The 16,842-nt window shown below is 49.6% G+C and overlaps 1 protein-coding gene across 1 annotated transcript in view; it reads right to left on the bottom strand.

Moving 5' to 3' along the window:
- SCD5 (stearoyl-CoA desaturase 5) overlaps positions 1–8,116 on the bottom strand; it is a 34,634-nt gene extending 26,518 nt beyond the window's left edge. The window contains exon 1 of the mRNA XM_075500826.1: positions 7,803–8,116. Within this exon, the coding sequence (XP_075356941.1) occupies positions 7,803–7,962 (160 nt within the window). The 5' untranslated portion in view covers positions 7,963–8,116. The remainder of the gene's footprint in view (positions 1–7,802) is intronic.
- Between the last annotated feature and the right edge of the window lie 8,726 nt (positions 8,117–16,842).

The following is a 16,842-nucleotide window of genomic DNA, read 5'->3' on the forward strand; positions in this document are numbered from 1 at the left end:
CATCTGAGAAGCCAGTGGCCAAAAATGGGTTGAGAAAGATCCTCATTTCAGTCTCCATTCAGAAATCCCCATCCTCCTGGTGCTGAGGTCCCTGCACAAGAGGGATGGCACACAGGATTCCTGACACCAGCATCTGACAAACAGCCCTCCACTCTCTTTCATATCAGCCTTGCTTTACTTAGCACAGTAATTGTTAATGTTTCAGCTCTTCAGTGGGGCAGCACATTTTATTGTTAGCCTATATGGTAAAAATAAAATCCGATTGCAAGAAATTGCTTGGCTTCGGCATATATAAATAACAACAATTATATAAATAACATCAGTGTTAATTACAAGTGCAACGAAATTGCAGGGAGGGAAGGCGGAGTGGCAGTGATGAAGATGCATATTAAGTTCTGGTGGGCGAGCTGACATTTTCCAGCCCAGCCCTCCCAGGGGGAGAGAGCAACACTTTTGCCTCCTTGACAGCCGTTGCAGCAATCACAGACAAGCAGGTCTGTATGGCTCACACTGCTCTGCCTGGTAGCATCTCCTGAAGAAGAGGCATCTGATCTGCTCCCAGCACCTTGAGACTTTCTCTGATGCTGACACAACTCTGACCAATGCATTCCCTCTACTGGGAGCAAAGTCTGTCCCAACTCATTCACAGAAACTCCTCAGAGCCTGTATACTGCCATCCCCACCTCCGCATGTAACCAGAGACAAAAAGCCAGAGCCACAAATCTCTGTTGCGTCCCCAGAGCCTGCCCGCAGCAGCTCAGGAGCTGGTGGGCCAGGGCTGGAGAAGCATCTCACGCTTCTGCAGCCTTTGGCTGGGCTTCTGTGTGTTTGACACAGTCAGCTCTGGGGGTGCCAACAAACCTCCCTTGCTCTTTCCTTCATGGGGCTGCTTCACAAGGATGCCTCCCCCAGCCCCCTGATGTCAGGGGGCAGCCGGGAAGCCAACAATCCCCATCAAATTCAGTAGGAGTAGAAACAGGGATTTCTACCTTTGCTGGATACAGCTCTCACCTCTGTCCTCACTGCACAGGTCAAAGAGAAAGAGTATTTGAGGTTCTTCTGGTTTGCCTGGAGCACAGCTCAGAGCAGCTGAGGGCCCAGCAAGTGCTTCATGTCGGGTGAACATCCTGGTGTCTAAACAAGAACAGCTTCGCTACTCACTCACCCATTCATGCAACTGCAAGAACTCATTAGGAGTGCCTTGAACCCACCTCCCAAGAACAACAGGACCAAAGGGCCATCGCATGCATTCAGGGCTCAGCACGCATACACTCTGCACCCACACAGACATTAGATTTTTTTCTCCATTCCTTTATCATGTTCACAGTGACCACATGATGTGCAGCACACAAAACAGAGGGAAACAAAACAGAGCACCACCAATGTACTGGGGATGAAATCAAGATGGGGAACAAAAATAGGTAATTACAGCTGAACATCGTGAATTTCATAGTGAAAGACAAGACCTTAAGGAATCATCTCCAGCAAAAGTTAAAACAAGAGAGGAGTGAACGCTGGGGAAGGGAAAACATCTGACAGACAGGAGTATCCTCTACAGTAGAGCATCTCAGAGCAGGATCTGGAACAGGCCCAGGACCATTCTCATGTCTGTGCATTGCTAGGTGGAGGGTGTGTTCCCCAGCTCTACGGTGGACACAGAGCTCAAACCATTCCCAGATGCGAAAGGCTAGGGAACGGCACGTTACAGCCACCCCTTGCTCCAGTGCACCCGTCATTTTTAAGGAGAGAAGTACGGTTTGAGAAAAGACTGTTCCCATCAGAGATGATGGGAGTTCAGCTCTTGATGCTAGGGGGGAACGAACAAGCCAAGAACTTGACTACTAAGAGAGAGAGCTGTAAAACAACACTTTCAAATGGGGCAGGGGAAGAAAAGCCAGTCCAAACCTGCTCTGGAGATAAGCTCGGCTATTCCCTGGTGCTCATGTGCACCTCAGAGATGCAATTCCCATTCTGAAGGTCCACCTCTTCTCCACTTATCCAGTGGACTGCCTGCTGTCTTGAACTGCTGAAAGCACAACGGAGCTAGGGGCTGACAGACAACAAGGCTGGCCTCCTGTATGCCGCAGAAACCTCCCAGAGCTGCTCAATGCTCACAGCCAGGACTGTTCTGTGAGATGGCAGACAGGAGATCTCTCCTGGGAGTAAGGCGAGGTAAGGGCCTTCTGTTCATTAAGCCCCTCCCACCAAGGTGGCCGCAGACACCTCCGCAGAGGTATCTAAGAGAAAGCATTCCCTACCTGTTTCCTGACCCAAAACCTTGCCTACAGAAATCACTTGAGCATAACCACTTGGCAGGACCTGAAGGATGCTCCTGCCAGAGTAGCAGCAGGAGTGACAGTAAGAGAAGTATTTCCACTCTCCTTCGTTCGCAGAGGTACCAAGTAGAACTTCCTTGGAGCTAGGATTTTTTATTTACAGCCGTCTGTGCAGAGTTTCTAACACTGTGCATAGAAATGGTTAACGACTAAAACCAGTTAATAACCAAAAAGCCAGTAGATGGCACTCAAGAATATGCAAGGCTTCTGAAATGTGCAAGACCAATAAAATTTGCATCTGCAGTGCACAGCAGCAACATGTGCCTCATCACCTTCAGGCTACCAGAAGGGCTGAGAAAGAGGTGATGATCTCAGTGGTTCCCTCCAGGCACCACAGTAACCCAAAGTGCTAAGACCACAATTGCTTTAATCTCTCTTATAGAAGGGATCCAGGCAGTGGGATTTGGATCCAGACCCGTGCCCAGGAGCAGCCTGCATTTTGGCAGGGATGTAGTTGGGCAGCACCGCCGCTCCATCTGCACTCTCAGCACAAGCCAGCGCTCAAGCACAGCCAGCGCTCAAGCACAGGGGAAAGCTGTGGGTAAGCATGGCCCCGTGCCATGCTTACCCATTGAACATGATCATGGCTGAACATGATCAATCTGACATTCTCAAGAGCACTAAAACGTCTCCTAAACACTGCTAAAATAACAGCAACAAGCCTCCTCTCCCATATGAGCACCATTAGAGCAAGGCCATCCTCCTCCCCGATCCTAGGCTCTGGCAAGGTGTATCAGCATGTGAATCGACACTAACTCTGCTATCAGGCAGCTCTGTGAAACACATCCACATGATACAGGGTTTCTGGTGGCCATGCCTGTGCCAGTTTTTGAAGTTGTTAGTACTAGTAATGCTCGGCAGCCTGAAAGAAAAGGTTTTAAGGCAGGTAAACAGCTTAATCTTTTGTGGGTGTTTTTCTATTTCCTATAATGCATTTGGCTACTTTAAGTGCTTCCTCACAAGCGCCCTGTGAAGGCTAAAAAGCATCTTTTTCCAAACAAAGTCTGAGGCCCTTACACATCATGTGATCCCAGAAGATATCATGAGCCCATCAAAAAAACCTGTTAGTAGCGGAAACATTGGGCCCTGCAGTGAAACATGCTGGTAATTTTCTCCATACAGGGATTTCAGAGTTTTTTGCTTTGCTTTCCTAACCCAAACGGATAACCTTGCTGGGACTGCAATAGGATGGAGCTGGCTGGAGCAAAGAGGTTCCTCATTAAGAAGCATCATTTAATGGCATGTTACAAACTTAGGGGATGAGCTGCACACAGAGTTTCCGACCAAGTGGCCTGTGGAAGGAGCTGCATGTCCAGCCCAAAAGAGGCCATCAGCGAACCACAGCCACATCCACAGCCCCAGCTGGACACAAGGACCCCTTTGCATGAGTTCATTCCTGGGGAACCTGCATGCCTGGCCCAGCCGGCAGACCCATCATGCCACTCCCTGGTTTCTGGCCCCACTAACAGCGAGGTGCTCCCACCTTGAACCGAGCACCTTGAAGGTGCTCCCCTTCAAACCTCTCTACAGAGGGTGCTAAGCACCAGGAGCCCAAAGCCCTGCAAAAGCAGGTGGACAAAGAGAGACTTGAAGGGGAAGGTCCACGTGCCAGCTCCCTGGGGCCTGGGCTGCACCATGCTCTGGGCTTTGCAGGATGGCTGGTGAACCCTGCCAAACCTGCTGGCCATGCCCAGCAAGCCTGCTGGTGGGACTGGAGGCAGACAAGACTCAAGGCACATTTCCTCAACATTTCCCACCCCTTTCCAAGGCTGGGAACCCAGAGTGCAGGGATGCCCCAAAGCAGCAGCTGTCAAGACACGAAACAGCACGGACGCAGACAGCAAAGCACCAAGAGGAGGGACCATGTATCGCAAGCTGCCTGGCTCTGGATCAGGAGGGAAAGGGCAAGGCAACAGGGTCTTCTCCACATACCCCTGCACCAAACCACAAGTCAGGTTGGAAAAGAGCAAGGCGAGAGGGCTCTCAGCAAGTGCGGTCGGGCTGGCAGAGTGGGGGACATTTCAAAGGCACAGTGCTGGCGGGATATGCCAGGACAGCTACATAGCTGTCCCATGGGCACAGTCCAGGCTGCTTGACATATCATCTGCTGCCTTTCAGGTTAAGGCAGTTCCCAACTCATGGAAAATTTTGACATGAGTAATTTTATTGTTTTTGTTCAGCTTGGACTGAAACCAAATTCCACGGAAGCACTGGGATGGGCCCGAAAGCCTATGTTTTAACCAGTTTATCTGTACATCCCTTGAAAGATAACCCAATTCCTGGTGCCCCCTGGGAGACATGGCTGCACCACCCAGAACACTGTTTGGGATCCCTTGTGCAACCCCAGCTCCATGTGGGGTGCAGGAAACTCTAACACAGGCCTCAATGCATTCGTGCGGGAAGCGATGGGAACAGGGGAGCACAGATAATCCTGAGGAAACAACCAGCCCAGACTTTGCTAGGCAGCATTTTTCCATTGTCTATTATGTACAGCTGGACAAATGTCAATAAATTACCCATGGAAATGAGCCCTGCTGAGCAGGCAGTTTGGCTTTGAACAGCTGTTTTCTAGGTGGCACAGTGGCGTTTCAGCTCCGCTTAGCAAGCAGTGGTGAATCAGGGATTACCAACTGCCTTCAGGGGTGGGAAGGAAGAAAGCAAACCCTGCACAGAGGGAGAGAAGCACCCAGTCCGCTCCAGCTGAGAGCTCACAGAGACGTGGATGTCTCAGGGGAGGAGAAAGTAAAAAGCCAAGCAGGCAGTGGCAAGTCATGGGAAGCCACCCACTTCCTGCCAGATACCACGGAGGTCACACCCAGCACCAGTGAACCAGCCTCCACACACTTGCTCCTGCAGCTTACCCATAGGGGAGCAGTGGTGGGGAGCACAGGACACAGCAATGCAAGGGCTTGCATAACATCACTTCCAAGTCCCATAAGAAGCTTCCCAACTCCCAGGCAAGCTTGGGAAGAAAAATGAGGGCTGCAGCTCCTCCATCTGCACCCTTCAGCGTATGCACATCTCTGCACTATCTGACACTACACCCTTACCTGCCACCCAACTTCGCCGCCACACCAGCCCTGCTCCAAAGGCTGGCTGGCAGCCACTGCCCACAGAAGGGCAGTCTCACAGCTGGTCTGCACAGGGAAGGAGATGTGGGGAACTGGGGAGGGCAAGGGACACATCTGGTCAACATGTCTTCCTTCAGACACTACTGGTTGGCTCCTTCCAGAGTGAAGCAAGGTGGGTTTGTTAACTTAAGCAAAAGCAACCCTGCTTTTCTCTACCCTGAGAGAGAGTCTCTCAGAGGGACCTTGGACACAGGTCTCCAGCATGACAGCAAGCTACTTTTTTCTGACATATTCTGCAGGAGATCCTGTATTTTCACCTTGCCCACCACCTCTGAGGGGGGCAGACCGCCCAGCAGCCTGCAAGAGCAGCACACTGTGTCCAGCTGGCCAGGACAGCTAGAGCCAATGCACCCACTCCCTGCTGTGGAGCCCCTGTAAAAACCACCCAGCAAACTCCTGTAAAAACTTTTGTGGTCTGCTTTAGGGTGACTGTTAAAAATAACGATGTCTGTCGAGAAATGGGAGGCTCTTGCTTTCAGAAAGAAAGGCATTCAGTTGCGAAGTCATTGAGACCTGTTTGTTATTTAGCATCTAATTTCAAGTAGGAGAAAATACCTTGGAAGATGGAGGGCTGAAATTGGTAATTCAGTTCTTCGGCTCCAGCCTTAGGGATTTTTGTATTTAAGACACAGTGAAATTAGAGATTATTTCAACTTGTCTTCTTGGAAAGGCAAAACAGATAAAAAGAAAGCCCACCTGCCCGCATGCTACCAGACCTAAAAGAGCTGAAAGCAGACCACAGGCTGTGTGTTCTGGCCACGCAGCTCCTGCAGGTTCTCCTGGTCTCCCCAACCATCAAGCTACAGCCAGGGTAAACTATGAAATCAGCCTGAACACAACCAGGGATAGGGAGGGGAGAGGAGTAGCACTCAGAAGCAAACTAAGCAAAACACAACCACCCCCCAAATCTTTTCTTGTCACAAGTGAGCCAGGTAAGGGTTTGTGCAAACCAGGTAGCCAGTCAAACGCCAGGTCCCCACAAGCAGTTTCCGCAATTAAGAACTTGTCAGAGGATGGTAATTGACAGAAGGGTTCATTTCCCAACTGCAAACAGCAATGGTGGCTATTTCTAAGCACTTAAGACAGACTGAATATCAGAAGCTGAACCAGTAAAAAACAGATTTAGAAATTCCTCAAACAGAAGAAATAAACCTAATTTCTAAAGCATTTGGCTGGGGCTTTTTGAGAGTCACCTCAACGCTACTGATGGCAGCCTAACAACCCGAATTCCCTGTCTGCGAGTTCCCTGCAGAGACCCTTCTTTCCTCTATTTGTGTAAAAGAGTCCTGGGCCATTACATTCTCCGTTCACTCAAAAGCTCCCCAAAGCAGGTCTTTTACCCAAGAAATTACAACAGCTGTTAAGTAGCATTCAAGTTTTTATCCTCTTGGCCACCCACATTTACATGACTTGATACACAATTCTGCCCGGTGAAGGATGATGCTGACATCCACCATCTATTAGCCCCACAGACCTTGCACGATACTGCAGTGCTTCTATGTAGCTCTTCTCCCAGCATCGTTCTGTTGTGGAGAAAAGAGGACCTCACTGTAGAATGGAAGTAAAGACGCTGTATTTCATATTCTCTTTCCCAAACGGAACCCTGAGCTTTTCACAGCTAGCAAGAAGACAAATGCAGCAAGCCACCTCACCTCGGAAAGCACAGCTAGGCTTATTTTCTCCTTGCCAGCGCCTTACAGCTCTTCCTCGACTTTTAAATCTTCGCTAATGAGAAGATGTATCACCTTCCCCAAGAGACAAAGGACAGGGTGACCGTCTACTCCCAACGGGAGCAGAAAGACGTGGGTGTTCATAAAGTAACAAGAGGAAGCAGCAAAGGGAAGACAAACGCGTTATCTATCAGACTTTTAAATGGAAATATCAGCTGCTTGACTTTTTTTTTTTTTTTTTAACTAAAAAACCTGATAAATGTAACCGGAGGGAGAGTGCCTCCTGTTTCTACAGCAACCGACGGCCCGGCGCGGCGCCGGCAGCACGGGAGCGGCGGCGGGGGGCACGGGAACAAAAGCGGCGGAGACTGCCGGGCAGTGCGGGGGTGCCCGCCGCCTTCGGCGCTCAACGGAGCGCCCGGCCCACGCCTGCCCGCGAACGCGCGCGACTCGCCACGCCAAACGCAGCGAAGTGAGTGCACAAATAAACAGGGGATAAATACATAGAAAACAAGACGCGGCTTGCTCCCCCACTGCCGGCGCCGCAGGACCCGCGGAGAAAACCCTCTGCCCCGAGCCCCGGTGTCCCGGCTGCCGGGAAGCTGCCCCCTCGTCCCCCGCCCCACCTGCGGCGCAGCGCAGCCCCGCGCCGCCCCCGCACTCACCCCAGAGGAGGGTGAGGAGCTGCGCCCGCGGCACCAGGGTGAGCGCGTAGACAGCGCCCAGGTGCAGCAGCCCCATCAGCACCACGTTGCGCCAGACGATGGCCTGTCCGCAGCCCGCCGTGCCCGCCTCGCCGCTCGCCGCCCGCCTGGACCCGGCCATCTCGCCGGCGGGGCGCTAGGGGCGGCGGCGGCGGCGGCTGCCGCCCCCGCGCAGCGCGGCCGGGGAGCGGCTAGGGGCGGCCGGGCCGCGCCGCCGCATCTGTTGCTGCCGCCGCTTCCATGGAGCTCCCGCGCCGCCTGCTGCGCCCCACACCGCGGAGGGGGACGGGCGGGGGGGCGGCCGCCGGCCCTGCATAGCGACAGCCAATGGCGGCCGCGGACCGCCCTGCCCCGCCCCCGACACCGGCAGCGGCACCGCCGAGAAGCCGCCCCTCGGGGCACCCCGAGGGTCGCGCGGTCGCTGGCGGCGGTGTCCGCAGCGGCCGCCCGCGCGCGCGTGGGTGTCTCCGCAGCCGGCCTCCGCGGGCTCGGTCCCGACCCGCCGAAGCGAGAGCACGGATGCCGGCGGGCGTCAGCCAGGGCTCTGCACTTGATGGCCGAGAGGTACAGGCCTCCGTCCGCCCTGCCTGCGTCTTTTTAGGCGTCTGCCCTTGAAGAACGGCGGACACCTCTCCTGCCGGCTGCCTGAGAGTGTGAGGAGGCAAACTCTCCCCGAGAGAAGACGGATTTCAAAGACGTTTAATTTTGGAAGCCCATGAAACCGGAGTAAAAGATGCCACTGATGCTAGGGAGAAGCAGATATTCAAGAGCTGGTTAATAAAGTTTATCTGGCTGAGAGTAACAAGGTGGGCACTGAAAACCAAAAGAAAAAGACAGCAAGCTTTTTATCAGCAGTGCATACCCGAATGAAGAGCGTGCCACACTTTTTGTTTACTTCATCCCACCACAGATGGAGTATTGATTTAGTGTTCAGATGTGGTTTCCTGGGGATGCTGTTCCCCCCATGCTGCCATGGCCTCCCGCTGCAAGCCACTGCAGGAGAGGAAGGACCTGCGTTACTCGGGATGCCAGCGTGGGGTTTGTTAACGGCGAGTTCACCCATGTCAGGAGGATGACCCAGATATGCGGAGGAGTGGTAGGCAGAAAGTAGTTCACTGTTACTAGTGAGGCTCTTCACCTGCTGCAGAGCAGGGAACAGCTTGCACAAGCAGCATATGGAGGGTTTAAGTCATTAGGTGGGAGTCAGATGCTAAGTCCAGATAAAACATTTGCCTACAATGCATTTTGTTTAGTTTTGAATGTTTCTGGGAGGACAGGAGAGAAGGAGGGAGTGGCACAGGGAGGACACCATCCCTTAATGACTTTCCCGTCTCTCAGTGTCCAAGAGCCAGAAGAAGCCCCCATCCTTTACACACCAGCTGCTCCCCGGCTGCTGCTGAACGCACTATGCTGTGGGTAACCCTTGGGCTTACAGGAGCAAACTGCACAGCCGAAGCTCACCTCGGCATACCGCAGCTTGTGCAGGTACGCTGTCCTGAGTGTTTAATGGAGGAAGGTCAGGGCTTAGGATGAGTGAAACGGGAGTGCTACCAGGCAGCAAGGAAATCCGGAGACCAGGGAGCATGTCACTTTGGAAAGGCAGGATGAAAGCAGTCATCCTGACCCAACTTCTGCAGGCTGTTAAAGCATGCCACAGGATAGATGTTAGTCTTGTACGCTCACACAGATGCAAGTGGATCAAACCTAGCAGCTGCCTTCCACAAACATTCCTGCCACCCTGGCAAGAGGCAAACACACACAGAAACTTCTTTACGAGATTTCCAACTAATTTGGGTCACTGATGAATGCATCCCTGAAGGCTCCCTCTGCCACCAGTGCGCATTAGTGCAATGTTACCTTCGCACACAATACTGTAAGTTTCATATCCTACTTTTATCTCCATAGCAGTTTGTTTACACAGTGGTCAACACAGCACGGAAAGCAGGTGAACAAAGATGACATGACAAATGCTCTGTTGTGGCCGGATGTCCTCTGGGTGCGGGGAGTACTGCTGCTTAGGGTGACACTCCTGGTATCTTCTGAAGGAAGATAGGAAGGAAGGGCCTCATGAAGGAAGAGGCCTCATGCCCCTGTCCTAGCAAAGCCAGTCGCATGCAGAGAAAGCTTGTCAAAGTGCAGAAGCAAAACTGGAAGGGGGACATTGTCATGTACCCAGCCCACCTGGGACCAGAGGGGTCCCTACTTGCTCATGGAGTTGCTGGTCCCAGTGGAGGAGCAGATGAAGCCCAAGCCAGACCAAAGTCACCCCTTTGAGACTGTTGTTGCATAGTGTCATTCCTCAGGAGTGGAGCCCATCACTGTTCCCCAACCCCAGAAATCACTGCTCAGGCAGCGGCACTTCAGTGACAGCATCAGCGTTTGTCCCAGGATTGCTGCAGTGGCTGTGGGCAGCAGCACATTTTGGGACATGATGGTGTGAAAACATCTCCTCTCTTTTAAAAAGCTACCTGGCTATGTAGATCATGATGTCAGGACTACATGCCACAGACAGAGATCTGGACTGCTGGGCTAAGATCTTTCTAACTCCCAGAGATGCAAAGAAAAGACTTTGCAAATCTGACTCCTATTTCCTTTGGTAAAAAATAATATTGGAAAACATTCAGTGAGTCAGAATTGCCTAGAGAAGAAACCTGAGGAGCTGCAACCAAAACAGCAACAAACGCAAAAGGAGATTTTCTCAGGAAACGCTCCAGGGTTCATTTTTTTAAAAGTGAAGGATGTGCAAGTCTGAAAAAAAATACTTGAATGTACTTTAGAAATCTGGAAACTGCTTGGTTTTGTCTGCTGCACTTAATGGTGAAGGTGTACTGACTGCAGACATGCTGGAAATGAACTCAAGGCAGTGTTTGGAGAGAACAGTTACAGCTTCCCTCTTCTCTGCACATCTTGCCTTTCCTGGCAATCCCAGCTGGACTTTCCACTGTCGTGTGTGTCCGTCTACTTGCTGAGTTTGGGCTCCTCCTCTGCAATAATACCTTTTCTGTGCAGGTGAAAGAGGCACCTGATGTTTAGCTGTGTCTGGGTGACCTGTACATAGCCCTTGGTGCTATCTTACGAGCTAACTAACTTCAACTGAGTCTCGCTCTGTTATCTGTCTCAGTCCAGCTCTTGCTCAAATCTCACTGATGGGTGAGAGGACTGGACTATGGGCTCAAACCTGCTCGCAGGCAGCATGGAAGCTTGTGACTCCCCCTAAGGCAGAGCATGCCTTTCTGAACCTGGCTGAAATGCTGCACCAGGTTGCTTAACAGATAGGCACAGGCTTAAAGTATTGCTTCGGTGCACCCTGCAAGTGAATGCACATCCTCTTGCAGCCTCACCAGTGAGAGAAGGCTCATCCATCAGCTGCAATGAGGTGAGAAATGCTGCCCACGACATGAATCTGTGAATATCTCACTGGCAAATTCCTACCACTGATGGGGACAGGCGTCCCTGTGCCGCAAAGACACTTCTGTCTTACTGGGAGGAAGGAGGTTACAGCTTACTCTCAGCCAACACAACTGTGTGTCAGATAACCAACGCAAGAACAAAGACCTAAATCTTGTGGGACTTCCTATTCGGTTGAAGACATTGTGGACTTGCAGGGATCCAGCGCTGCTGCTGGAGTTAGGTACTGCCCCACAGAGAAAGTATGTTTTTATTTCTTGCTTTGCAGAGGGTAGCAAAGGGGGATCCACTTAAACCTGCGACTGGCCCCTGCTTGTTGTGCTGTGCGCTGTGTGGCAGCACATGGGCGGGCAGCAGTGGCTATCAGGGTGATGCCTATCCCACCAAAAAGCCTTCCTGCCAAATAACACGAGACCTAGAGGCTCTTTGCCTTACTGAGGTGAGTTAGGCTGGGACGGTACTCCCAAGCTGAGGCTGCAAAGAGCTCGAAAGGCTTTGCAATATCTTAGACAGGGTTTTACAATTTTTTATTATCACAAAGGTTTAAGAAACATAGCAAAGACTGAGCTCTAACATTGCATAGATCCAGAATTTACTTGTCCTTCCTTAGTTATTTGACCTGAAAGTGTTACCGCTTTTGGCCTTCAGAAGGCTGCACAAAGGCATTCAGAGGGAGGCTCTTGCCAGAGTTTCAGGGCAGCATGGCAGGGGAAGGCAGGCAGAGACCAGCTCACCTCCACCCCAAATGGCTCACGGCAATATTGGTACAAAGCACATTAGTCTGCTGTGCTAATTAATTACTAACTACACCTCCTGAGACAAGTGAATCAGCAGAGAGTATATAATTAAACCCAAGGTTGGTTTTGATATATTTTAAACATTCTTCTAGAATTCTCCACCTGGAAGAAAGAAAGAGGGCAGCGATGATGAAAGGTAGCGAACAGTTAATGAAAACACAGTGAGTATAATTTTAATGCTACTGCTGCCTGCTTCCATCACATTTCAGCACAGAGCTGTTTAAAATATTGACAAGAGTGGCCTTTTTTAATCTTTTCTCTTGCCATGAGAAATGAAGTAATGACCCCAAAGCATTGTTCAAATGAAGGCCTTAAGTGGTAAAGAAGGAAACAAACCCTAAAACATCAGAGGGGCAAGAAATATGGGCTCAATGTTTATGTATTGAAGTGCTTCTCGTATACCTGGCGAAGAAGCTGAGCAACAGGTTCCCAAGAAGTCTCCCTTGTGCTGTCCAGGCAGGCACGGACTTACTGGTGAGGACAGATGCAGTTGCCTTTTTAGAGTGCTCCTTAATAAATCCTCTCTTAGTGAGACTCTCTTCTGGCTAACTTGCAGCTCTAAAGCTCATAGGAATTTTAATCGGTTTAGCCTCTTTTGAGTGAGGGTTGCATTAAATGTATCCATACATCCTGCCTGGCCATTTGGTGATGTATCCATCTGATCTGCAGGACCGGCAGAGGAAATGTGGGAATGACCAACTCAGTATACAGCAAGTCAAGGCTGGGAGATTACCTTGAGTTTCCCTATTTAAGATTAGACACGTTTAAACTGTTCCTGGTATCAGTACATTATTTATTACACTCCTCAGTAAAATCTGACAGTGGCCTTGGCTCTTGTTCAAGGCTGAGCAACTCAGCTCAGCACCAGGCACCCCAACGGGATGCTCAACATCCCCTGCAGGGGAGCCAGAATCAGTCGGTGGCAGGCGTTGGGCCATATAAGCCTGTTTTTTCCTTTAGCTTTGAGCCATGCCTGGCTCTATACATGCCACCCTGTCTTTGCAATGGATGCTTAATGCGGCTTAAAACAGTGACCCCTTATGGGTGTGGAGCCACATGGGATCGCAGATATGGTGGGGGGTGACAGGGGAGGGAAATATCTGACCCAGGGACTCCTTTTTTTCCCCTCTCGGGCATAACAGAGTCTTTAGCCAGGCTAACGACATGGTGGGGTTTGTGCTGGTGAAGCAAAGGACCAGCATGGTGGTGAGGGTGAGGAGGAAGCTGAGGGGAGCCTGCAGAACTTTGGGAAGTGGTGCCACTGCTCTGCATGCTGTCTCTGCCATGCTTCCCAAAACACGCCCCCTCCCCTCCATAGTTTTGGGGGGGAAACAGCTGTAGCAGCAAGACCCCCCTCCCTTTTTCCCCCATAGCCTAGTCAGTCTAGCATATGCTCACTTCTGGGCAGAGGAAACACTGTTACTAAACAGTAAACCCACATTCCCAATCTGTATGTTAGAGAGCTATGTTATCTGAAAGGCACAGCACAGAACAAATCTGATGTAAACATTGCACAGGCTAGAAATGCTGCAGTGATTAAAAGACAATCTCCAACATTCATGTCTAATGCTGACCTTGGACTTCTGCCAGCAAAACCAAGGTAAATCCATTACAGAGCTTTACAAGCTGAAAAAGGTTTTCAGTCAAGTACCTAACTTAGATGTTCTGCCCATAGGCAGCCTGCTCTGCAATACCACCCCTGTTACATCCCCACCTATTTGCCTTGGCAGCAGGAGAGAACTGCATTAACGCTGCCCTTTCCCACAAACTCTCCTACTGGTGCTTTTGCCTGGATGGCAATAGCTGAAGTAGCAAGATACCTCCTTGTGTCAGCTGCCGTTGGACAACACCCACGCTGCCTCAGATTACATCTTTGAATTTCCTTCCATCCCCTTTTCTTATACTTCTGCAGCCTTATGGGGCTGCAAAGAGGAGTAGCTTGGTTGGTGTTAATGCCATGGTATAAATCTCTTGTCACTCAGTGAGATCAAAATTAGGCTATTTGGGGCAAAATTCTTTTACCAGTGTAAATTGGCAGGGCTTCATTGCCTTCTGTAAATGAAGATGGCCATTTGCGTTTATAACATCAGATGGGTGGCTAATTGCTTGGCATTCCTTGAAGACAGAACAGATGGCAGCATAACTGATTAACTATTATTCATCTCAGCTGCTCTCAGGAGAGCAGTAGCAGATTTTCACATCCAGTCCTATTATGTACTTGGGCATGGCACTTTTCTGGTCCTCAGCTCCTGAGGATGGCCAAGGACAGCGTTCCTTTCAGCGAGGAGAGCAAGATTACTCCTTTGCTGATGTACAGCGTCCAGACCAGTGGTGCAACATCACAGTACCCAAAGATACTATCACCTCAGAAAAACCCACTGTTTCTCTCTGATCTGGTGGTCTCATTTTTGACCACTTCAATTTCCAGACCAAGCTTACTCGTGGCCAGCTCTTACCAGATTTGTTCTCATGCTAACGCTGCTCTTTAATTCCAATCAACCTGATTCCCTTGTGCTCTTCACTAGGTCAACAAGCAAAGTTTATTTAGTCTATTCCCATTAAACAGATTCTTCAGTCCCCGACATCTGCATGCCCTGCTGAGTCCCTTCTCACTTAGTATCCTCTTTTATGTGAATGGAAGTCTCATGAAGGCTTGTGCAATGCCATTAAACATTCCTTGGCTTTTACAAAGCCACATCATACTGAGGAGCTGTTCCCAGCTAATCCTGTCAGGTCCTGCTGCTCCTCTATTCCCAACTTACAAGCTTCCAATTTACAGCAATGCTTTTGCCCACAGCCCTGCACACTGCACCTACTGGAGTGCATCCCACTTCTGCCACTGCCGTCAGTCTCCCTACTGCCAGAAACAGCCAGCTTCACAAACTGCAGACCATCTGCATGTCCTTCACAAGTGCCACTTGCCACCACTTCTGCTTCTTGTCCAGGAGTATTCCCAAAAATATTCAGTGAGACCATATGCAAGACCAGCTTCTGAATTCCACTTCTACCCTTCTCTCAGCACCTCCCATCCACCAGTTTGGTCCTGAAGTGCGGAGATTACCTTTTGCTTTCCTTTCCCTGCTGAATAGTGTATCACAGAAACATCAGGCCAGCACAGCACAGCCGCTTTTCACCCTACTGAGATTTTTTAAATTCCCATTTACCTTTGAATGTCTTCTTTTAAAATATGTTCCTTCCCACCTTGAATGAAGACACAAGGGTCTGTGTTTCTCTGGCCAGACTGTGCCCAGTTTACTCTGAGGGAGGCATCAACACTGAAGTTCAGTGCAGCAGTCCTTTCCACATGGGCAGAGATCCTGGGGTACTAAGCTGTTCAAATACTGCTTTTGCTGCAGATGGCAACATTTCTGCTTCTGTGCGGTCCCCTTTCCTCCTGCCTTCCCTGTTATGGGGCACCCAGCATTTCATTCCAATCTTGCAGAAAGCAGTCCTGGGGAAGGAAAGGTGGAGCACACCAAGCTGTTACAATTCTCATCTGCATTGGGAGGTGCTGTGAAATGTTTACTAGGTAATGTGGTCCCAGCAATCAGAAGCGGTGACCTGAATGTTTTTTCCCCCACTTGAGGTAGATTGCCATTTCCTTATTACCAGTTTCTCGCAGCATTAACATACTTCACATTTTTGATGTGATTCAGCCAATACCAGAGCCTGCTGGGTAAAGAGTTTTTATTAAGGGCACAGATGAATAAAGAAGGATACCTGCAAACCTTCTGAATGACAGGCACAGAATACAATCTACTTATAACACTGCTTAGAAAACTATAGACTAGATCAAGGGGAAGAAAATGACTCCAATTGGTTTTTAAACTCCTGAAACAAAGCAACTCCAAATTGATGCTTTATGTTCACCAATTACAAAAGCTTATGAGATCAGCAAATGCTGGAAAGGAAATAAAATTAAGCTCAATTTTGTTAGAGGAATGGAACTGTTTTGCTTGACAAATCTGTAACTTATAATCAGTTTAAGCCACAGAAGTCAGCAATGATTTGCATTGTTATTTATAATATTTCTTGCAGTATGTATTGCCAAATCTAATTCCACAGGCACTGATATTTTGGGTAGTTTTCAGGCAAAACTGCCTTTTTTTTTTTAAACCTGGACATTTCTTCCAACTGCTGTTCTTCCTAGACATACTTGCTATTCATGGCACACTGTTTCAAATTTTTAAAACTTAAAGCCAACTCCAACTGTGCCAGAGGAAAGGACAGCATGCTGTGAAACTCCCCCAACTTGCTAATGGCCAGCAGAAGCATGCTTGCAGTTTTCACAGCGCAGCATGCCCTTGCAGTGGTAAGCAGTGCAGCAGAGGCAGCAATCTTCAGCTTCAGGGGACTGTAAGAAACAATTTGCACCTTGTTTACACACTAAATATCCATGTCTCTGTATGGGTGGCTTAAACCACTCTGCATTAGTTCCACTCTTAGCTTTTAAAAATACACACAGATGTGTTCAGAATCCTTGCTAAACCTTTCCTTGAAATGTAAATCTCTCAGTATAAATGTCAAACAGAGCTTTTAGTGATGAGCATGGAGAAAAAAGTATCCTCAGGCCTAGGACACAACAGAAAGCCACCCCACTGTACTCCAGGTTCAAAAATCTCCAAGTTGCACTTCATAAGGACACATTTTAATAAATTAACATTTATTGAAAAAAATTGCATTAGCCTTTATTTTGCTTATTTGCCCCAGTGCAAAATTAAGCAATTTAACATGTAAATTGTAATAACAGAACTCCAAGCAGTTTCATAAAATGAAAGACCCAAATACACTTATAA

The sequence above is a fragment of the Mycteria americana genome, chromosome 4 (assembly GCF_035582795.1).
Source record: "Mycteria americana isolate JAX WOST 10 ecotype Jacksonville Zoo and Gardens chromosome 4, USCA_MyAme_1.0, whole genome shotgun sequence".
Lineage (NCBI taxonomy): Eukaryota > Metazoa > Chordata > Aves > Ciconiiformes > Ciconiidae > Mycteria > Mycteria americana.